Source organism: Ursus arctos, unplaced genomic scaffold (genome assembly GCF_023065955.2).
Source record: "Ursus arctos isolate Adak ecotype North America unplaced genomic scaffold, UrsArc2.0 scaffold_23, whole genome shotgun sequence".
Taxonomy (NCBI): Eukaryota; Metazoa; Chordata; class Mammalia; order Carnivora; family Ursidae; genus Ursus; species Ursus arctos.
In genome coordinates this window covers 32338544-32352245 of record NW_026622908.1, presented here as the reverse complement: position 1 = coordinate 32352245, position 13702 = coordinate 32338544, and the positions used below count along the sequence as shown (strand labels likewise).

The following is a 13702-nucleotide window of genomic DNA, read 5'->3' as shown; positions in this document are numbered from 1 at the left end:
TTATTTCACCTAGCCCATCTTCTGTTTTTGAAATACCCCACAAATTATATTTCCTCTGCCAATATAGTCTGAACTCTGGCAGTATTCAGTATTTTAGAAGAGAACAAAATCTCTCTTGCTTGTTTTAGAAACAGTCAGATACAAGCGGAAAAGTGAGGCGATTTGAGCTATTCGGACTTGGCACCAATTCTCTGTTCTTTTGTACGGTGGAAAGAGCCTTGCCCCAATTGGGTATTGGTACCATTTTTTTTAAGTGAGGTAAAATCAGTACATAACATTTTATGTTTCAGGTGCACAACATTAGAATTTGACATCTGTATTCATTTCAAAGTGATCTTCTGGTTACCATCCATCACCGTACATTTGACCCCCTCTCCCCATTTCACCCATCTTCCATTCCCTTTCCTTCTGGTAACCTGTTCTTCCTGTCCGTGAGTTTGGTTGGTTGATTGTTTAGAGTCCACATGTGAATGAAATCACAGCTTTTGTCTTTCTCTGATTTATTTCACTTAACTTGATACCCTCAAGGTCCACCCATGTTGTCACAAATGGCAAAATTTCTTTTTCTTTTTCTTTTTCTTTTTCTTTTTTTTATGGCTGAGCTGTATTCCATTGTGCGTTTATACCATGATTTCCTTATCCATTCGTCCATCGATGGCCATTTAGGTTGTTTCTGTATCTTGGCCATTGTGAAAAAATGCTGCTATAAACATCAGGGTGCGTATATTTTATCAAATTAGTGTTCATATTCTTCAGATGTGGAATAGCTGGATTTTATGGTAGTTCTATAAAAATTAAGTAATCTCTGCACAGGGCGCCTGGGTGGCTCAGTTGGTTAAGCGTCTGCCTTCTGCTCTGGTCATTGGGATCGAGCCCATGTCTGGCTCCTTGCTCGTGGGGAGCCTGCTTCTCTGTCTCCCTCTCCCTGCTGCTCCCCTTGTGTGTGCTTTCTCTGACTCTCTCTCTCTGTCAAAGAAATAAATAAAATCTTTTTAAAAAAAATCTCTGTGTACAACATGGGGCTTAAACTCACAGCCCCAAGATCAAGAGTCACATGCTCTACGAACTGCGCCAGCCAGGCACCCCGAGATAGTTCTCTTTGTAACTTTTTGAGGAACCTCCATACTCTTTTCCACAGTGGCTGCACTAGTTTACATTTCCAACAACAGTATCAGGGTTCATTTTTCTCCACATCCTCTCTAACACTTGTTACTTTTTGTCTTGGTGATAGCCAGTCTAAGTGGTGTGAGGTGCTATCTCATTGTGGCTTTGGTTTGCATTTCCCTGATGATGAGTGATGTTGAACATCTTTTCATTTGCCTGTTGGCCATCTGTAAATCTTCTGTGGAAAAATGTGTATTCAGAGTCTGCCCATTTTTTAATCAGGTTGTTTGGCATTGGTCCTGCTTTTTCATGAAAAAACCGTGAGACATAGTCTTAGTGCTAGGCTATGTTTTTACCAGCTTATTTCTGCTAAATGTGTATATGTCGTAAATAATGCCCTTGGATTTTTGTTTTGGTTTGTTTTCCTCTTTCTTCTTTTAGATAAGAATTTTCGTGAGCATTTGCTTGTTCCTCCATTTAACATTGCTATGTTAAACTTAGCAATAAGATCATCTTAGAGACATTTCTTTCTAATAGATTAATTAGAAATAGAAATTATTGGAGATATGCACCCAAAAAAAACCCCCAACTGTTTTATTCTCATTTTATATCTTCTCTCAGTGACACTTTGACGGCCCTAATCATCCTTTCTTTTTTTTTTTTTCTCTTCTTTGTAGCATTACCAGGAATGTGACAAGGTTGAGGTATGTTGGAGCTGATTTGTATGCATGGGCCCATTTCCCTTGCAAGTTGTCATTGCTCTTTGGTCCCCTTTTGGAGAAGGGACAAGCGGTCAGTTCTCCTTTCATCTCAGTGTTGGCATACAGGGCAGCCACCGGTTTGAATAGTTCTGTTTAAAACCGTCAAGATAGGGGTGCCTGCCTGGCTCAGTCGGTGGGGGGTGCAACTCTTGATCTTGGGGATATAGTTTCGAGCCCCACATTATGTGTAGAGATTACTTTAAAAAAATAGAACCTTTAAAAAAATAACAATAATAATAAATAAAAAATAAAACCATCAAGATACCTGTTTTCTTTCATTTTGATTTTCAGGATTTAGGCCCCGGAAATGTACAGAAAGAAGTCACACCTTCCTTCGACCAAGTTATCAAGGAGGTAAGAGACTGATTATGTGCTGTGCTGTTTCCCTAAATCACAGTGTATGCAGCGCAGCAGTTTGTAGAATCAGGATCATCAGGCCTGTGGTTTGGTGTTATTCCCAATGAAATTAGACCTTCAGTTTAATTTGGGCTTTTCTACATGTGAACCATAAAAAGAAGAAGAAAGCATTGCTTCCTATTTGGATTAGATGCATTTCAAGGAAACTAATTTTGTCCACTCCTTTCATCTTTAAAATTGAAGAGGTTTCTACTGCAAGTCTTCTGATAGACGTGTCCACCTCCGGCACAGTTGTGTTGAAGCAGTGGCCAGGCCCTTCGTGTGTGGGGTATTTTCTATCTGGAGGTGCTTTTACAACGTGGTTCCAACTTGGGATTCTTCCTCATACCCAATGCCCATTCCCTTCTTCTGCCATTGGAGTTTGTTTCACGCCTGACTTAATATTTATGGCTTTCAAAACTACTCTCTTATTTCTTAGTCTTTACATTGTTTATTTGTTTTTAGTGAGATCACAGTCTTCTGGTAAAGAAGAAGGATGATGCCTTCTAAAGTATGTAGTCCAAAAGAAGCAGGCCTAGATGTCAGATGAATCAACTTTGTTTTCTGTAAATTTTCTACTTTTATTTAAAAGTAGAGGTACATGGATTAATTACGTTTTTGTATTTTCTTAACTTGAGTTAACCCATCCTGGCCCAGAGGCTCTTCTCAGGACTATCATTAGTGTAGGGGCGAGTGATGTCTTCACTAGATGACTGAAGATCGTGTTTAAATGCATAAATGAATAACAGACCTGCTCTATTCACAACCTGTCTCCCCAGTGTTGGAATTTAATTTTCAACAGTTTTACTTCTTTACAGAGTCCTGGACAAGAAAGATAAACTAGGATAAATAGCACCTCTAAGATACTGCGCGGTTACAGGGTTGGGTGGAAAAACTAGTCAGGGTTGTTATGTTGGCACAGATTAAACAGAGCCTGATATTTGAATAACGTAGATCTCAGGATCTCTGAAATCACTCACAGTGAGAAAGCAACTTAAAAATCTAAATACCAGGCCTCATAGTTTTATTCCACCTTGGTTACTGTTTGCTAGTGACCCTCTTCGTCTTTTTTGGTTTTGTTTTTTTCAATCTGTAAAATTGAGAAGATAACAGAAATCTGCTTTGTACATCAGTTTTGAGGAGTAACCATAACAGAACATTGAAATCCGTGAGGAGAAAGTATGAGAGGGTGACTGTGTTATATTGTATCACGTGAATTCAGGGCAGGAGTGCTGTGTCGCCCACATTACTTCTCACAGGAATCTGAGTGTCGTTTATTTAGATTTCAGACGTGTGTGTTGATTGTTTCTAGACAACTCGAGAGATGATGGCCCGTTCTGCTGCTACCCTCATCACACATCCCTTCCACGGTAGGTTTACAGTTGGTAATTGGAATCTGGTTTGTGACCTCACTTTCATAGCATGCTCTCTCCTGACCACTTCGGTAGATACGGGAGTTCACTAAAGTGCCTGTGTGCGTGTTTTTTCTTTGCTTGCTTGTTTGGGCATTTATCCAGAGAGCAAAGTGTCTTTAGATGGAAAACTTTTTTTCTTTTGCAGGGCTATCAAAATTTATCTCGACGTAGTTTTAAAAATATTTTCTCTATGTTCTGCAGTGATCACTCTGAGATCTATGGTACAATTCATTGGCAGAGAATCCAAGTACTGGTAAGTGCTTTTGTTTTCCAGTATTCAGAGATCTGTTGAAGTGCTTTACGTTTTTATGTGCCTTAGAGTTTACAGAACAAATTGATAGATCATTCGATCTGCACAGAAATGAACCAAAAATGGTAAAATAGAAGAAAATGGCCCAGGCAGGTTTAGAAACCTACCCAGGATCTCAGAGTAAGTTGCAGAGCCACTGAAGCCAAAATTCACCCTGACTCCGTGTGACTACACCCTTAGGTGGTAACATCCCCATTCCTGTCTCTAAATGCAACTGTCGTTGAGTGAGGGTGGCAGAAAAGGGAGTGGGGTGTATAAGTTTCCTTGTCAAAAGCGTAATTGGACATTTTTTTTAATAGCTCCAAAATAATCGTCATGTATTTTTGCTTTTCCATCTTCTGTACCTAGTGGACTTTATGACTCCATAGTAACCATCTATCGTGAAGAGGGCATCCTAGGATTTTTTGCGTAAGTAAATTGTTGATTTACGTGTGCAATTATTTGTGGGAGTGGAAAGCTTTAACGAAAATCAGGACATGACTATTTAATCCTTAGAGAAGATGTACTCTCTGGGTTTACTTCGTGTGAAGCTCTATTAAAGCCCCTCTGACTTAAATTCTCTTGTAAAGATCCATAACTTTTGCTTCTGGACATCTGAAACATTGGATATTAGAGTTTTGTTTTTTGTTTTGGGGTTTTTTGTTTTGTTTTCAATTCTGTTAAAATTTTGTTGAATTCATTCCAAGTTTCTACCTTTATAGTAGGTTCCTACTGATGTACAGTGGATAAGCTGGGGAAACTTAATTTTTGAAAATGGGGAAATTATCTTCCTTATCCTGAGAGTCATACATTTTTGCAAAGCTGTATTCATTTCCTTGGGTTTCCTTTGGAAGAATTTAGACTACCACTCTCATTCTTCTGTTTAATAACAGAAACTAGAAATGGTCCTCTTTCATTTTCAGAGCGTTTCCATGTAACTGTTCTTATTTGAGCGTCATAGCCTGGGAGGGGGCGCCTGGTTCACTCAGTTGGTAGAGCATGTAGCTCTTGATCTCAGGGTTGTGAGTTCAAATCCCAGGTAGGGCATGGAGTCTACTTAAAAAGAAGAAAAAAGAATAAAAATAAATAAGTAAATCGTCTAGGAGACAGGATAGCTAGTACATTCTTATTTTAGAGTTTAGAAAAAGTTGGTGCTCTGGGAAGTTCACTTGCTACTGGTCACGCAGCTGATGAGTGATGGAGATGGCATTTGAACCCCGGACTTCAGTCTGTGGGGTGATATTCATCCCTCTGCTCCATGCTGCCTCACCTAAGCCACCTAGGCCCTGGGAATATGTTTTTTGAGGTCCCTCACCTATGTCTGGGCCATTCTCGTTTTGTGATTTTGTAGTCATTTTCGGCCCTATCATATTAGCCAAACCATATGTAAGTTTCTTCTCCAAAACAGGCACATTTTTGTCCCCCCTGCTCATAGTTATTTATAGTAAGGTGAGCCTTTAGGTATAGATTTGAGAGGGTATAGCTGGCCTGCATTTGAAAAATGGGAATGAAAGTCATTAGAGATTAACCTCAAGTACAGTTATATTAACTAGAATGGACTAGTTAGTGCTAGATTCTGGCATTCAGTGTCTTTTCAGTTCTCTCGAAGACTTTGAAATCTCTCTTTGAGAAGTGTTTGCATTGAGTGGATTATCTTTTTACTGATCACATTTCTTGGTTCTTCTTATTTTTGTTGTTTCTTCATGTAGGGGTCTTATTCCTCGCCTCCTAGGTGACATCATTTCTTTGTGGCTCTGTAACTCACTGGCCTACCTCGTCAATACCTATGCACTGGACAGTGGGGTAGGTGTGATCTGGATAAGATGTGCTGGTGCTGACTTTATTGTATTCACTGGGCGGCTTGGTTAGCTGTAAAGTAAGGTCGTGGGGCACCTGGCTGGCTCAGACAGTAGAGCACGTGACTCTTAATCTCAGGGTCCTGAGTTCAAACCCCAGGTTTGACATGGAACCTACTTAAAAAAAAAAAAAAAAAAAGATAAGGTGACACTTTGTTATATGTTTGCCAGACTCATCGTTATATGGCTAAACATTATTAGTCAAGTTTGCAAAGGCTAATGGGATGACCTGTACTATTTACCATAGAAAGATGCACCTAAAAAGTCCCTAGGTTATAGCTGAATAAGCCGGAGAAATCTACCCTGTCTCTGTGCTGCGAGGAGATCGCCTCTGTACTGATACGGATTTTCGAGGACACTCCGAAGCAGGACGGTTTTACAGTATATCAAGGGTATTTCATCTAATCTGAAAAGGACTCCTGGATTGGGCTTTTTAGAAACCTCAGCCTGGGAGGTTTTGAGAACTAGCCTGTCCTGGAAGCTGCGGGCCTCTCTGTAGAGAGGCAGCCCCGTAGCGTGGTGGGAAATAGAACACACAGAGGGAAGACTAAACCCGTGCAGTGCACTTCTGAGTACAGAGATGGGTCTGTGCAGCATCGGGCACCCAGCTGGGCGCGTACAGAGACAGTGACCTGTCCCTCGGATACACCGTAAATGTCATTTCCAGGGATTGGATTTCTAGGACATGGGAAAAGGTTACCAGTCTCACTGCTCCCCCCCACCCCAGTCCTGGGGCTGTTCTGTTTGTTCCTCAGCCACCGTAGTCTCGTGTGGATTTGTCTCTTCGTGTTGGATCAAGTTGATCATTTTGTCCACTGCCTTTTTATGCTCATTATCAGTATTTCATGTTCTCATCTTGAAATTAGTTTTCCAGCTGTCAGAGAAGCTAAAAATTTAGAGATAGAATAGATTGATATGGTTGGGGACAGTTCACTGCTAACATCATCTTAATTTTCTTACTCGTTCTAACACAGGCTTTCTTCCTGTTTTAGGTCTCCACCATGAGTGAAATGAAGAGTTATTCCCAGGCTGTCACAGGAGTGAGTTTTTTTAAATCCTCTTAACCTAGAGATAGATAGTTGTGTTTTGTTTCATTTTCTTCTAACTTTCACCTGGATCATGTGTTATCGCTGCTTTAGGACAACGAGATGTCTCAAAGGAGAGTCTCTTAAGTTTGTTAATGGTGGTCAGAGGTGTGACTAACCCAGAGTCCTTGCGTCACAGGAACGGCACTGACAAGCCCACATGGTTTGGTCTGTTTGGCTTTCGGTGGTGGGGGGCGTTTCTCCCCGCAGTGGTGCTCTCAGGTCTCAGGCCTGCTTCCCCCTGCGCCCTGCTGATCCTGCCCCAGGGAGGTTCACCCTCTTGAGTCGTGTGGAGTCTTCCAGGAGTTTACTTCTGAAGTAGCTTCCGTCGGCTTCGGAGGGACGCTCACGTTTGCCTCCTGTCTCCGTGGGTGTTTTGAAATGCTTCCTTGTATTTGATTGCGTTTGCCTTTTCTTCCGTTTCTTCTCCAGTTTACTTGAAAGAGGACTCAGTCACAATAAGAGACGCCTTCTGACCTTTTGTTAATTGTTGGATGCAGTGGTATGTTAGGAGGAGGCATCTCCAGGCTCAACAAAGTAATTTCGTCCTTCCTGAGATGCTGAGAAGGCACAGTCAGGGTTGGAGTATTGACCACGGTGGCACTAGGACTTGAAGGGAGAGAAAAAAAGAGACTGTGGATTCGGAATGACCTAATAACTTAGCCGTCTTTTTACCACTTTACAGTTTTTTGCGAGTATGTTGACCTATCCCTTTGTGCTTGTCTCTAATCTTATGGCTGTCAACAACTGTGGGTAAGTGCCTTGTATTTCTTTTTTTTTTTTTTAAGATTTTATTTTATTTATTTATTTGACAGAGAGAAACAGCCAGCGAGAGAGGGAACACAAGCAGGGGGAGTGGGAGATGAAGAAGCAGGCTCCCAGCGGAGGAGCCCTATGCAGGGCTCGATCCCAGAATGCCGGGATCACGCCCTGAGCTGAAGGCAGACGCTTAACGACTGAGCCACCCAGGCGCCCCAGTGCCTTGCATTTCTTCTCCTGGTAGTTGACTGCCTGTATGCCTGTAGGCAGAGCAGTCCAGGGAGAGTTGAGAAAGACAAGTACAGTTGATGCCATTAGTAGATTCCCTGAATTTTTTCTCTGCTCCACACACCAGCCATGGTATCAATTTATATTATAAGCAGCCCCCTCGTATCCTCTTTTAGGATAGAGACGGGCATAAGAAATATTTCTCAAGTACTTACAGATAGTGTACACCTGCCTGGAGTTCAGGCGGCATTGTGATCAGCTTAGTCTATTTCCACATCCTTCCTTTATTTTAAATCTTTATCCTCCTCTTCATGAAAGTTACAAAGGATTTGTCAGGGATGGAATGACCACCTGTACCTGTTTTTCCTATAGGGGCTGCATGGAGAAAGTAAGTTCTAAAGAAAGAAAAGTAGGAAATTTCGTCCATAGAAAGGTTCTTTTTTTCTCTTCGTCATGGACAGTTTCTTAACTTTCGCTATATTGGTTGGGAAGGGCGGAACGGCAGCAGACACCACTGATCTCCAGCTTCTCGATGCCAAGTGCCTGCACCTCACTGGGCAGACATTTTGCCTCGGGCTTTCATTCAGGACTGTTCGAGTACAGTCCCTGACACAGTGTGCCGTTAGACCTGTCATGGTTTTCAAACCAATGTCAAGCAGAGAGCTGTGTGGTGTTTTGAACACAGTTACCGTATTTCATGTCGCATTCTGTTTGTTTTGTGATTGGTAGGGCGGCGGCCACATTTTAGCCCAGAGCATACCTGAAGGATGAGTTGAATGTGTTACCACTCCTTACACATTTTTCGGGAGGAAATGATCGTAGGCTATGTCTGTGTAAAGCGTGTGGTCGCCGCGGGTTGATGCAGTGTCCCGTTTCAGTTCTTGAACACCACTTAGTTTTTGAATCCCCTTACTCCGTACTTTAACCCTGTAATTGCTATATTCTAGAATTATATTCATTCTCAAATTAAAAACCCAGATATTTTAGGAAATTCATAACTGGTTGAGTTTCTGTTTACTTGTTGTTTCAAAACCTAAATATGAGGGGCCCCTGGCTGGTTCATTTGGTAGATCATGCGACTCTTGATCTCAGGGTTGTAAGTTCGAGCCCCACAATGGGCGTAGAGATTACTTAACAACAACAACAACAAAGACCTAAGTATGAGGGAAGGAATTCCTTTGGATGCTTTTTCTTTTCCCTGCTCCAATATAATTTGTTCCATTAGAACTTAAATTGCCTCTTGGGGAACTTTTTAGGTAGGAGAATATTTTGACAAAGATTTATCAAACTCTTGAGCGAATGCTTTGGAAATGTTAATTTGAATAGCTCACCTCTCTCTCTCTCTCTCTTTTTTTTTTTTTTTTTTTTTTTTCTGATTCAGGCTTGCTGGTGGATCCCCTCCTTACTCCCCAGTATATACTTCTTGGATAGATTGCTGGTGCATGCTACAAAAAGAGGTACTTCTGTCTTATTCTCTCCTCTCCCCTCCCTCCCTCCTCACCTCCTCTCTCTCACACTTTATTTTATTTTGTTTTTGTTTGTTTTCTTAAATAATGTCTCTGGAATCCCAGGTTAATTTTTGTAGGTAACCCTTTAGTTACCAAGTAATGTACCCTTTATGTCACTCCAGCATAGCGGTAATGTGCTGCTTAGAAGTGTAAGGAGGGGTAATGGATTAAGAATCCCTAGATGTGACCTAGAAGCCACTTGAGTGATCACATTCAAATTATAAATAGGGTCTGGGTAGACACTTATCCTGGTTGTTAAAACGATGGCCTCAATTTCAGATTATTTTTTTCTAACGTCACCTCTTTTTGTAACTTCTCAGGATCTCCTTATATATTCCTGTGTTTTCCTCCAGTATAGTAGAGAGGAAACTGAGAAACAAGAGGTTGTTTATAACATTATTTGTCACAGTGATGATGTTGGAGCTGGTAGGTTTCTTCTTCTAGAGTCTTTTCAGAGGATGATTTTGTCCAGACTCCAATTTCTGCTTTGTTATCGCTGTGAGATATGTCCTCTGCAACCAAAAATTCTCAGTCTAGGTAAAGCTTTATCAGGAACCAAAATAATGGGTGGCTGTGTGCTAAATTTGACACAGGATCACATTAAATGGCCATCAGTTTAAAACTGTTTTTAAGTGGGAAGCACTTTTTCAAGGATTGTAGAAGATAGTGTATGAGGAATCTCTTCGTCACATTATATTATAGCACTAGTTACGCGTGCGAGAAAGACCTCTGTTCACAGAGCTCAGTCTTCCCCAGCTGAACTCCAAATGAGAAGGCCTAAGGGCTGCTGTAGTTGCCTTTGCTCAGCGTGCATGCCAGGCAAGCCCCTCTGTGAATCCAGCCTGGAACACTTGAATGATTTCCATACAGACCCAACGTGAACATTCTCGGTTTCATTTTGAGTCTTACACTCTATTGAGCAATCTCCTGTTGTGGTCCCCATTTAAAAGGAAAGACGGCCCTTCTTTCCTTACTTTCTAACTAACCCCCTACTGTAGCAAGAAAGCAGATAGAAAATGCAGTAGGGTATCAGACACCTTACCTGGGGAGTCGTCAGTCCTCTAAGTGCTTAGGACAATAGCAAATTTTGATGGGGTATCTACTGCATATCAGGCATCGTGCTGAAAGCCGCCTTTGTATCAGCTCCTATAATCCTCAGAATAACCATATGAGGGTAGGTACCATTATCGTCCCACATCACATCTGAAGAAACTGGGACTTCAAATCGTTAAATAACGCTGATTATATAACCCAAGGTTACACAGCCTGTATTTGTGAGAGCAGGATCTGTGTGCAGTCCAACTTCAGAGTCTGTTCAATTAAGCTTGCAACGTTATTACTCTAATTGTAAGATTTTATAAGTACTTCCTAGAGATCTGACCATTCCATTAAAAAGTAAATAAAAGCCAGCCCTTAGCGAGTGGTGGGACCATCTTAGCACTCTGTATGTATTGACTCTTATGATAACCTAGCTAGCAAGTGGCAGAGCCAGAATCCAGACTGGGAGTTCTGTCTAAATAAGAGAGCCTTGCCTTATCCATGTGGCAACATTGTAGTTAGTTTCCAGAAAGCTGGGCTGGAGTCAGAGTGCACACGCTGCTCCCGCTTTGTTGTGATAGCCCCAGTCCCGACCTGGCCCTTTAGTCACGTCTCCAGAAACATGTCCAGTTGCATCTCTCTACTGATTTGGACTGGCGGACCTCATGTTCACACTAGACTTTATTTGTTTTTATTTTATTTTTTTTTTCCAGGGAAATATGAGCCGAGGAAATAGCTTGTTTTTCCGGAAGGTCCCCTTTGGGAAGACTTATTGTTGTGACCTGAGAATGTTAATTTGAAGATGTGGGGCAGGGACAGTGACATTTCTATAGTCCCAGATGCACAGAATTATGGGAGAGAATGTTGATTTCTATACAGTGTGGCGCGCTTTTTTAATAATCATTTAATCTTGGGAAAATGGAGGTGTTTGGTGTCTGCCTTTTTTGTTCTTTTTATCAGCACTACATAATTTACCACTGATATTCCCCCTTTAGTTATTCTGAAATGGGACATTTTTGCTCCAGACTTGTTCTTTAAACAGGGTGGGAAAAAGTTGCGTTTTCCTGGAACATATAGGCAGGATGTCATGTGATTTGAGTCTTAATTTTAAGGCTTTGTAAAATGTAGAGTACATTCTCAAGAAGAAAGAGAGAATTCTATAAAACTTAAGAAACGTAATAAGGTAAACTATATGGGAGGTTATGAATTACCTTTTCTCTAGTAGACCCTAAAACCTCAGCATCCACCAGAATCTCCCTCCCATTATATGCTTCCAAGCACGTTTGATTAACCCTGTCTCTCGTCCACAATCCATTGCTAATGACCCTGGAAAATCTCTACACAGGGTATCTCCTCCTTCAGTCTCTTACTGCAAAGTAATAAATTATTGCCAACAGCAACAAAAAAGGAAAATTACAGAGAACAAACAAGATTTGGAAAGGAAGCATATTGGTTTCTTTTTCTCCCCAAAAGAAATTCTTGTCATATAAATATGAGAAGTGAATACTGCAGCAGTAGCCCTTCTCTAAGAGCTAAGTGTTGGCCAGTCCCTAAATTGTATCATTATACAGTTCTACGTGTATATAATATTTTCTGTACAAATTATCATAATCTTTTCTTCAGTTTTTAATTTTGCTTCTTTGTTGTTGCAGAAGGTAAGTAGTTTGCTTTTCCATCCTAGTGACGCCCTTGGAAAGTGTATTTAAAACTTCATACCTGGTAATGCACACTTAGGTCCACAGGGCACTTAGGATATTGACCACCTCGCATGTCATACCCTCAGGCATGTTAGCATTCATAGGAGGAAAAAAGCATTTTAGAAGGAAATCATTTCAACTCAAGCATAAAGTTCTGATTTACTCAGGCCTTTTAAAAGCAGGTTCAAATGCTCTAAGATGAGAAAGCATTTGGTTTCACTTGTTTAAATCCACTGGGATTTTGCCAAATGAGTAAGCACTTAATTTGCTGCTGCTCAGATTTCTCTATCAGAAGAGCAGCACCCATAATACTGGAGTGAGTCCCCCCCTCCCTCGGGATTTAGGAATACAGCCTGGAGCTCAGGAGCAGCCTACCTTGAAATGTCTTTGATGTCTCTTACTTTGTCTCAAAAAGTAATGTAAATTTTATATTCTATTCAATATTATCTGCATTTGTTTTAATATAAAAATGTTTTGCATTACCCACTTTTTTCCCCAAAAAATATCTTCAGTAAAGATGATCTAGGAAAATGTGCCATGTTCATTATCCTGTGGCTTCTCTGCTCATAGATAACTGCCTGTTCCTAGTCGAGCAGCTTATTGGACTGTAAGAACCAGTCTGCCACCAGAGGGCGCCAAGGCTTTGGTGTTTGCCTATGCAAGTTGGGCCATGGAAGAATCTTAGGAAGACCTGAACTGTCCAGTCAGTCAGACTTCCTTCAAGCTATAGATCCAATGAGGGTAGTATACCAGTGGTCCTCCGTAAAATTATATAGGCTGTTAACGTAATCAGACATCTAAAGTTTATTCAAGGGTTAAATGCATGTAGGTACTCTTTAAGATCCATCTGCAAGAAATAATGAACTGACTCCTGTGTAAATAAGAATGTAGATAAGGATCATTTGGTCAGTTGCACCTGTGGAACTGGGCAAGTGGTTTGCCTTGGCAGTGCTGAGCTGAGTTGTCAGGAAATAGTCCCCCAGGGAGTGTGATGGTCACTGAAACCTTGATTGAAGAAAAGAATCCGGGGGTTTCCTGCAACTTTTGGAGTGGCTGTAAAAATAGGGCATAAAAGCAGCCTTCGGGTGCAAGAAACTTTAAACATAGCCCTTTGTGGGGCTCCTGGGTGGCTCAGTCGGTTAAGCATCTGACTCTTGATCTCAGGGTTGGGAGTTTGAGGCCTGGGTTGGGCTCCACGCTGGGCATGGAGTGTGCTTAAAAAACAAAAACCGTAGCCCTACATTCCAACTTCTTACTGAACCTAAACACAACCTCGGCTTTACTATAATTTTCTACTCTAAAAATAGCCTCCTTTCCCACTCCGCATTGAGATTCTCCCTGTACAGTGAGATTCCATCCTAGTGCCATCTCTCTGTGAAGTCTCTCAGTCCTCCCGACCAGATGAGGTCCACCTTCAAACTCCACCCCCTTCCACGGCTTGTAATTACAGTACAGACTAGTCTGACAAAATGGAAACTGCATCTGTTACTGGACTTTTTCTGTTCAAGGCTTATGCAGCAGTGGCATTACTTCTCTCTGATCTGAACATCTCTGTGGGGGGGGGGG

At 41.4% G+C, this 13702-nt stretch overlaps 1 protein-coding gene across 5 annotated transcripts in view; it reads left to right on the top strand.

Annotated features, from left to right (window-relative positions):
• Positions 1-13702, top strand: part of MTCH2 (mitochondrial carrier 2) — a 34923-nt gene that overhangs the window by 6540 nt on the left and 14681 nt on the right. Inside the window, exons 4-13 of one of the 5 annotated variants that reach the window (XM_026511907.4) lie at positions 1782-1808; positions 2157-2219; positions 3574-3631; positions 3878-3929; positions 4335-4394; positions 5675-5768; positions 6814-6861; positions 7592-7659; positions 9275-9350; positions 11153-12667. In XM_026511907.4, the coding sequence (XP_026367692.1) occupies positions 1782-1808; positions 2157-2219; positions 3574-3631; positions 3878-3929; positions 4335-4394; positions 5675-5768; positions 6814-6861; positions 7592-7659; positions 9275-9350; positions 11153-11239 (633 nt within the window). In that variant the 3' untranslated portion in view covers positions 11240-12667. Of the gene's footprint in view, positions 1-1781; positions 1809-2156; positions 2220-3573; positions 3632-3877; positions 3930-4334; positions 4395-5674; positions 5769-6813; positions 6862-7591; positions 7660-9274; positions 12668-13702 lie in introns of those variants that run through there. The other 4 variants (XM_044388913.3, XM_057317395.1, XM_026511908.4 and 1 more) reach the window with 4 other exon arrangements.